This window comes from Cnephaeus nilssonii (assembly GCF_951640355.1).
Source record: "Cnephaeus nilssonii genome assembly, chromosome: 13".
In the NCBI taxonomy this organism is placed as follows: Eukaryota; Metazoa; Chordata; class Mammalia; order Chiroptera; family Vespertilionidae; genus Cnephaeus; species Cnephaeus nilssonii.
The window spans coordinates 75,989,079-75,998,873 of record NC_137084.1 but is presented as its reverse complement, the minus strand read 5'-3'; the positions used below and the strand labels follow the sequence as shown (position 1 = coordinate 75,998,873).

General features: G+C 44.7%; 1 protein-coding gene across 5 annotated transcripts in view; it reads left to right on the top strand.

Annotated features, from left to right (window-relative positions):
- Positions 1-967: 967 nt before the first annotated feature.
- The window catches only part of NCAM1 (neural cell adhesion molecule 1), a 326,355-nt gene continuing 317,527 nt past the window's right edge, over positions 968-9,795 (top strand). For 2 of the 5 annotated variants that reach the window (XM_079788753.1, XM_079788752.1), the window contains exon 1: positions 968-1,329. In XM_079788753.1, the coding sequence (XP_079644879.1) occupies positions 1,278-1,329 (52 nt within the window). In that variant the 5' untranslated portion in view covers positions 968-1,277. The remainder of the gene's footprint in view (positions 1,330-9,795) is intronic. The other 3 variants (XM_079788751.1, XM_079788750.1, XM_079788754.1) reach the window with 2 other exon arrangements.

The window sequence follows — 9,795 nt, the reverse complement described above, 5'->3', positions numbered from 1 at the left end:
GGATGTTGATGCATTGGTGCTTGGCACATGGGCAGCCTTCCCCAGGAGGGCTCCACTGTGCTGGGCGATCAGGCTGTCCAGGCCTGTACAAAGGAGCTCCTGATCCCCCCTCACCTTTTGTTCCGTAAACAGTCAAGGCTTGCTCAGGTTCTGAAACATGTTTATTTTCACCCTGCTTCCCCATCCTCTTCTGTCCAAAACGCAGCTGTACGAGTAATTGAACCCTTTGTGCTGGTGCCTCAGTAATATTCTACATTAATATCTTCAAGAATTGAGGTTGTGTGTCCTTGCAAGAAAATACTAGTTAACACCGTGCCTTATACCATAAAACCTACACAAACAGGACTTGGGGATGTTCATGAAGAGACCACAATTTCAACCTTTATAAAGGTTTCCTTCAGTTATTTCTGGAAATTCCTTCTAAACATCTGCATTTGCTTCTAACTTAAATTGCTTCCCACCTCTTTCCCCTGAACTCTGTTGCTTCCTGGTGGGAGAGCAAACTTCATGGCCAGTGTAAACAACAAACAAACAAAACCAAAACAAAACCCTGCAACAGTAATCCCCATCCCTCTCCTAATTTCTGATTTCCTGTACAAAAAAAAAAAAAAAAAAAAAAAAAATCCTAGACTTTCCTTGTGTTTCAAGGATCTTAGGATCTCTAATGGAAACATTAAAAAACTTTGAAAACCTAACGATACCTACGATTTTGTTTTTATTATTTGCTAGTTATTAAAATATCCAGCCTCCTGACTACGGAAGGCTGGATGGCAGGAGGGACCGGAGGCGTGGGGGAGAAGTGTGGAAAAAAGAAATCCCAGCTCTGCCTATAGGACTGTGCGTGAAAGAGCCCGCTTCCTCGGGCAGGCTGCTCCAGGCCGCGTTTTGCAGGCGGCCGCATCTGCCTCCCGGGTCTCTTACCTCCTTGATGTTCGGCACTATTTGTGGCCAGCGTGGTGGAAGGACACAGTGAGGTTCTCACCCCCGCCCTCCGCCCCGCGCTCCCATCCCAAGTTCCATCAAAGCGAACCCGGGCCAGCGCAAGGATCTTCGAGTTGCGAGTGTGCTGAGGCTGGGACTGTCACTCATTCTCCCCTCAGCGCGTGAACGCAGCTCGGCAGCCGCTGGCAGGAAACAATTCTGCAAAAATAATCATACTCAGCCTGGCAATTGTCTGCCTCTAGGTCTGTTGCTCTAACGCCGTCCACACTCGCTGCAAGGAGCGGGGGCACAGAATTTACCGCGGCAAGAACACCCTTCCCAGCCAGCAGATTACAATGCTGCAAACTAAGGATCTCATCTGGACTTTGTTTTTCCTGGGAACTGCAGGTACATTTCAAAAAATTATTCTTCTTAATCCGAATTGATAATTGCCTTCATCTCCCTACTACTCTCCCGAGGGACACTGTTATTTCGGGTGATTTTACGGAGAATGCTAAGGGTGCTCATTTTCGTGGAGCTGAGGAAGGAGCGCATCGCCCTGGCTGTCCTGCCGAACCCGCGCCCGCTCGGGCTGCGGTGGACCCGGGCTGCCTCCCCGCGCGGCGAGCGCCCTGCGCCCCTCCAGCACGCCCGCCCTTCCACTTAATGTGCCAGGGCGTTGGAAGCGGAGCCGCTTGCTCCCAGGGACGCTGCGACTGCCCATCGAGATGGGCAGCGCTCCTTCGCCGATGGCGGGCGGCAGGGGATGCCCTGGCTCATTGGAGCCACCACACAGGCTCGGATTCCGCTGGGCAGGGGCTTGTCAGCTCGGGCTCCGGGAAGAGTGAACAATAAAGCCCGGGGTAGCCACCCCGATCGTTATTTCCCCAGGTCTAATAAAGTGGGGCTCCCTGCCCCCCTCTCCCCCGTTAGGGGGCGAATAACGGTTTGCAAAATGGGGCGACATAGGCAGAATCTCAGGGCTGGGTGGCCATCCTTGCACCCCGGTAGATATGACGTTAGTTTTTTTATTTATTTTTATTTGCCAAATTGCTGGTTAGTTGCAAAGCCTGCTTTTGCCCCAGAGCTCGAAGGGATGGGAGGGTCGAGCGCCGCGTTTTGACAGGAGGAAGTGCGGAGGGGCGGAGGGCGAGGAGGGCGTGATCCAGGCTTCCTAGTGTGTGTGCGCGTGTGCGCGCGCGTGTGCCTTCACACGCACCGAGGACCCTGCGTGCACGGTGCGAGAGAAGAATGGCAGGTAGCCACCCGAAACGCCTCGCCCCAGTCTCCTTTCTTTGGGCGAGGTTCCTGGTCCTCGCAAAGTGCGAACAATAGGGAGCTGGGAGGAAGACAGTAGTGATGCTGCCACGGGGCGGGGGGGCTGCGCCGCCGCCCTGCGAACCTCGGCGGCCGGGAGGAGGGTTCATTTCATTTGGGGTGTTTCCTTCCCGGCCTCCCTGGAAGACTCTTGTGTTTGTGCCCACCCTCCCCTCCAACAGCTTCCCCCTCCCCAGCCCAGGATTTGCTCCGGGGCGCTGATGGACGGGAAGAGGGAAGAAAGGAGCGGGCGCCGCAGAGAGCTGGGTGGGGTAGGCGACATTCTGGGCGGGGGGCGTGTGCTGGGAAATACCCTCGGAAAGCCCAGAGGAGGGGGATGCCAGGTGCCGCTGGAACTGCCCGGAGACTGCCGAGCCAGGCCGGGGAGAGCGCGGGGCGGGCCTGGGAGCACCCAGCACGCCCCCTCCCCGGGAGGCCGGGAGCAGCGCCCGGCTGCCGCCTCCAGCCGACCGGTGCCTCCCGTGGCGACCAATCAGAGCGAGGCTGGCTGGGCGGGAAGCCGCGAGAGGCTTTTATTGCGGCTCGGCGGCAGCCAGGCGCTGCCAGGACGGTCTCCCGGTGTTCCAGGCTAACGGTCTGGCTCATCCCCCCCCCGCCGGGAGGAACCCCGCCCTGCGACCGGTCCCCCTCCTACCCGCAGTTTCCGAGCAAATAAAATGGAGTCTAGGTGGTCACAGGGGGGTGCTCGCTCACTCGGGCGTCTTGCGGCCGAATTGGAGCATCCCTCCCGCCCCCGCCAGCACGCACACTGGCGCCCAGTCGCTCTGTCTGGAGCGCATCGCCTCGGAGGGCGCGGTGGCCGGGGGACCGACGCGCCTGCGCTGACCAGCCAGCCCCCCGGCCCGGGCGCAGCTGGGGGCGGGGCGGCGCGGGGGCGAAAGGCAGCCAGCTGGAGGCCAAACCCAGTTCGCTGGTCCCTGGGTCCCCGCAACCACCTGATTGGGGGATGCTCGCAGCATGCCTTTCCCCTTAGTGCGCCTGGGTCACCGTGGCACGACCTCCGGAAGAGAGGGTGTTTCTGGGACCTCCTCCCTTATAGGTGGGGACGTGACAATGGAGCCCTAATCTATGGTAGGCCCTTGGGGGGTCGCCAGGCCGTTCTTCCCATCATGGCGATGGGTGTAACGCTGTTTGGACCCCCAGGGAGAGACAGCGGTACACGCCCAGGGGATTCCAGGTTAGGATGCTCTCTGCTGCTGAGGCAAGGGTGAAACTCAGACCCATGGTCCCTGAAAGGAAAGTGTCCTCATTCCTGACTCTAGGACCAGGAGGATAGGAAGAAGGCAGGACGTGAAACACGCACAACGTTGCTTAACAAAAGGAGTTGAACGGTTTTCCAAAGGGAAATACAGTCTCTCTCCGCTCGCTGCCTTTGACACTTTAGATGCAGGGTGTGCTGACTGAATACACCGAAGAATCAGGTCGGCTGGCCCTCGCTTATTTTGGTGTCCCCTGGTCTTTAGGAATAAAGTGAAAGGTTGTGGAATTACAGCAGTTCTGGATATTTTCTGGATTGCTTGAATGACCTGGAATGGTTAAGTCATATCGTTCTTTTATAATTTTACAATCTTCTGCCAATTTAACTTGCAAGAGTCAAGGAATGAATGGGCCTGATTTTCCAACAAGATAGCATCAAAATAAGAACAAAGAGCACCTGGGCTACCTTACAAAAATAGCTGGTGCATATATGATATAGAGCGTATGTCATGCCCCTCGCCATATAAAGGCATGCCTCAGCAGTTTGCAGTGAGCACAATTATGGGGAGCAATATTTTTTCCTTGATTTTCACTTTTAAGATCAGAAATGTGTCTTTCTGAACAAAATTTAACTGAATGCAATAAAGCCATATTTAAGAATGTGGAAAACCTTTTACAACTCTATCCAAAACCCAAAATGTTAATTTTCCTCCAGCAAATATTAGCATATATTAAAATATTAACAATACCTTACAATTTATTTAAAATTCAGTAGAGTTAAACAGAGAATATAATCCAGACATTGTGGAAGTGTGGCCTTTCATTCATTTAATAGTTTTTGAGTTACTCTTCCCAGTACAAAGGTTCTAAAGATCTACCAATTGAACTAAGTTTTCATTAGTCTAAAACTTACTTTTTTTTTTAAAATCCTCACCGAAAGATATGTTTACTGATTTTAGAGGGAGAGAGAGAAACATCCATGTGAGAGAGAAACATCAATGGGTTCCCTCCCTATGAGTCCTGACCAGATCCAACCCGAAAGCCATGTATGTGCCATGACCAGAAATTTAACCCGAAACCTTTTGATTTAGGGGAGGATGCTCCAACCAACTGAGCCACCTGGCCTGGGCTAAGTCAATTTTTTAAGAAGCTCTCACTTTCTTCCCCCAATAGATTGAACCTGTTGATTTCTTTCCAGATAACTTTACCCATAAAAATTTTTAAGTCGTGAAACCATAAAAATTCTAAAAGATACCAAAGGCAGCAAAATCTCGAACATCTCTCATAGCAGTATGTTTAAGGATACATCTCCTAGGGCAAAGGAAACTTAGGAGAAAATAAACAAATGGGACTACAAATAAACATATGTCCCCTTTTTTGCCCCATTGACAACCTCCAGCCAACCCCCAACCCCCACCCCAGGCCCTCACCATCCCACTGTCTGCATCCATGGGTTATGCATATATGCATACAAGGTCTTCCTTTGATTAGCTCCCACCCACCCACCCTCCCCCACCTTCCCTCTGAGATTCCGCACTCTATTCCATGCTTCCATGTCCCTGGATCCACTCTGTTCATCAGTTTATTTAGTTAATTAGATTCTATATATGAGTGAGAGCATGTAATACGTTTCTTTCTCTGACTTATTTCACTTAGCAGGTCCTTCCATGCTGTCTCAAAGGATAAGAGATTCTTTTTTTTTTTTTTACTGCTGCATAGTATTCCATGATGTAAATGTACCACAGCTTTTTTATCCACTCATCTACTGATGGGCACTTGGGCTGTTTCCAGATCTTAGCTATTGTAAATTGTGCTGCTATGAACATAAGGGTGCATACATTCTTTCTGGTGTTTCAGGTTTCTTAGGATATATTCCTAGAAGTGGGATCACTGGGTCAAATGGCAGTTCCAGATTTAACGTTTTGAGAAAACTCCATACTGTTTTCCATAATGAATGCACCAGTATGCATTCCCACCAGCAGTGTACTAGGGTTCCCTTTTCTCCACATCCTCGCCAGCATTTGTCATTTGTTGATTTGTTGGAGCCATTCTGACAGGTGTGAGGTGATACCTCATTGTCATTTTAAGTTGCATCTCTCTGATGATCAGTGATTTTGAGCATTTTTTATATGTCTCTTGGCCATCTGTATGTCCACTTTGGAGAAGTGCCTATTTAGGTTCTTTGCCCATTTTTAAATTGGATTGTTTGTCTTTCTTTTGTTAAGTTGTATAAGTTCTTTATATATTTTGGATATTAACCCTTTATTGCATGTATCATTTCCAAATACAGTGAGCTTTCCCATACAGTGGGCTCTCTTTTTATTTTGTTGATGGTTTCTTTTGCTGTGCAGAAGCCTTTTATTTTGATGTAGTCCCATTTGTTTATTTTCTCCTTAGTTTCCTTTGCCCTAGGAGATGTATCCATAAACATATTGCTATGAGAGATGTTTGAGATTTTGCTGCCTATGGTTTCTTTTAGGATTTTTATGGTTTCACGACTTACATTTAGGTGTTTTAACCATTTTGAATTTATTCTTGTATATGGTGTAAGTTGGTGGTCTAGTTTCATGTTTTCAAGAAAAATGATTTTAAATATAATAATATTACTTACAATAAACATTAATATTTCAAGAAAAAAGTGTTTTTAAATATAATATTACCAAAACTGTACTAATATAGTATAATATCACAAAAGTTATAGGAAGTATTAAAAATCTGCAAATAACAGGATTACTTCTATTATATTCCAAAATATTTTTTTCCTCTGGCTCTATTTTTGTTCATCAGTTTATCTTGTTCATTATATTCCACAAATGAGTGAGATCATGTAATATTTATCTTTCTCCAACTGGCTTATTTCGCTTAGCATGATGCTCTCCAGGTCCATCCATGCTATTGCAAATGGTAAGAGTAGCAGCGTGGTATTCCATTGTGTAGATGTATCACTGTTTTTTAATCCACTCATCTGTTGTTTCCAAATCTTAGCTATTGTAAATTGTGCTGCTATGAACATAGGGGTGCATATATCCTTTCTGATTGGTGTTTCTGATTTCTTGGGATATATTCCTAGAAGTGGGGTTACTGGTTCAAATGGGAGTTTCATTATTTTTGTAAGTATCTGTCCAATTTTCCCAACACCATTTATTGAAGAGACTGCCTTGACTCCATTGTATGCTCTTGCCTCCTTTGTCAAATATTAATTGAGCGTAATGGCTTGGATCAATTTCTGGGGTTTCTTTTCTGTTCCATTGATTTATATGCCTGTTCTTGTGCCAGTACCAGGCTGTTTTTATTAAGGTGGCTTTGTAGTATAACTTGATATCTGATATTGTGATCCCTCCAACTTTGTTCTTTTTTCTCAAGATTGCTGAAGATATTTGGAGGTTTTGGTTGTGTTTTTTTGTTGGTTCTATATACATTTTTGGAGTATTTGTTCTAGATCTGTGAAATATGCTGTTGATATTTTAATAAGGATTGCATTGGATCTGTAGATTGCCTTGGGTAGTATGGACATTTTAATGATGTTGATCCTACAAATCCATGAACACAGAGTATTCTTCCACTTGTTTATATCTTCTTCTATCTCTTTTTTCAACGTCTTGTAGTTTTTCGAGTACCGGTCTTTTACCTCCTTGGTTAAGTTTATTTTAAGTATCTAAATATTTTTGTTGCAATGGTAAATGGGATTTTTTTTTTTTTTTTAGTTTCTCTTTCTGAGAGTTCATTATTGGTGCATAAAGAAACCAGGAACTTTTTTTTTTTTTTAATAATGCTAGAATAGCAGGTCGTTTCCTTGTTCAATAAAGGTGGTTCATCCAAGGCTCTGTGCCAATTAATTGAACTACAACTGTGTTGATTTAACTGGTGACTGTTTCTTGGGCTTGGTAGTTCAAGAATTAAAGTAGTAATCATCCAAAACAATATGGTGTGGGTGTACTTTTCACAAGGGCTCTCTTTGGGCGCTTACCCAAAGCAGCACTGAGAGTGAGAAATTAGTCTCATGGAACCCCCCTATTCTAAGAGTTTTGAATAGTGCTTCTCTTTGGAAAAAATTGTCATTAAACCTCAGATAGGTAACCTGTAATTTAATGTAAGTAACCTATATTTATATATTTCTGTCACAGGAAACAACGTCTTAATTTCCTTACAAAATAAATAACACCATTTTGTCATTTCAAAACAAATCTTTAGACATGAGGGATGTTTTCTTTGCTACAGTACTCAGTTTCTTAAATTATAGACAGCATCTTGTCAACTTCACGCTACTTGCAATGTGGATTTTGGTGTTTCTGACCAACCACTTAATTTTTTAAGGCGACACGGTCTCTATTTAATATTAGTCTGATGAACTCCCCGTATTTACATCTTCAGTGTTAAAGAACCTGACTGAAAGTGACTTCAATGCCACTGGCCGACCTCCAGAGATATTTTACAGACAGCCCTCCCTGTCTTAGTGTAAAGGAGGTGATTGGCTACCTGTTGTTAAAGAACAGTTTGAACTTCCTCTGCTAATATTGCATTTTGTGATGGTGGAGAGCAGAACCAATTGCCAGGGAGGGAGAGAAAGGGACCACACCTGCCACCATCAGTCTGCTGGGAGCAGTCAGCCTGGGAGGAGACAGAGGCACTTAAAAAGCTTCCCCTGTGCTATTTAAGTATTGAGTTTTTTAGTACACAAATATTTCATAGTGTCAAAATAAACGTTACTGCAAAGTCCATAATTGACTTTTTTAGTTTAGTAATCTCAGGAACACATAAGCTAAGAAAAGCCTGGAACTTTAAAAGAAATGGCAGCAAATTTTAACATTTTATTAGTTTTAAAAATGGATTATATTAGACGGAATTGAAAACATGAATCAACTGGCTATTTAATAATAATGGCTATTTGAGCTTTGAATAAAAAAAGACTAAAGTTATGATTCCTGTAGTTTAAAAGGAAGGAATATGAGTAAAATTCACAAGAGAATTTTATGCATATCTTAAAGTACTCAGTAAATCTCTGCGGAATATTGTAAGAGATGGCCTCTTAGGAAGAGGGAAATGCCCAAGGAACTCGCTGACCGCTAATGGTTAGGTCTCTTTGAGGTCCAGTGTTTTTAATATGAGAAAACAGTGTGGTGGAACTACTATCGATAATGCAGGTGGATGTACTTACTGCTGTGGGGCAAGGAAATCCAGAAATCAAGCTGAAGGTCACAGCTTTTTGTGTTATTAGCTCTTGGTGCCAAACCTTAACCTTTGCTGATGTAAATTATTTGGCGTTGCCAGCAGTGCCACTATGCCCTTCCATTTCATGGTGCTGAGTGCTGTCTCTCAGCTGAAGACACTCCTTAGGAGGCTGCTTTCTGGTGCTGGTCTGGGTGCCAAATGTCCACCTTTCAGGCAGTTTCAACACATTACTCTTAAGGCAATTAATCCTGTTTACACACAGACACTGAGGCCACACTTTTCCTAAAGTATTAGTTTAGCTTCTGAGCAGTTGGGACTACACTAAGAGGATAAGCCATTTGGTCTATCTTGCGTCTGTGTATTTCTGAACAAAAGGCTTCAATATACCTATGTATTCTTTTTCTCCCAGCTATATGCAAATATGCTTTCCTTTCACTTCACAGTTTGCCTCAGTTACATGACTTGAAAGGCTTCTTCTAGAACCTGTATTCTACTCCATACTCACGAGGACTTTTTGATGTGTAGTTGCAAACACTGGCAACATCTGACCCTATTTTCTGTCCTGTGTCATTCTTGAGACAACATGTAAAAAGACTTGTATAGTAGTATCTGATTACCTCACCATTTGGGACTATTTCTAGTAATGTCACACTAAGATTATGTCACATTAGGTAACAATCAGCTCTTAAAGAGTTGAACAAATATGTGTATTGAGTGCCAGCTTTTTATCTTCATCTCTGGGGGGAATGACAAAGGACTGAGATGACATTATTTCTGCTGTCAAGGAGCCCTAGAAGTAGTATAGGGATCAAGGGTGGCCAACAAGCTTAGGTTGACAGTCCAGCCATGTATATCCCTTATTAGCTGTCTGATCTTGAGCAAGTCATTTAGTCATTTAACTTCTCTAAGTTTCAGTTTCTTCTTCTGTGAAATGGGAAAATTAGTAATACCTACTTGTTACAGTTGTGGTGAATATTTTAGAGCTCACAGGACATCGGCACATTCAAGCTGTGTTTATTAGTGAGAAAGAGGGATGTATGTGGATTTAGAAAAATAATTATTCAGATAGTGCTTTCTTTTTAGAAGGACTTAAAATGAATATTACAGGAACATGATCTCCTCAATGATTAGAACGTGTTGGTTATGGATACGTTAGAGAGAAAAGTGGTC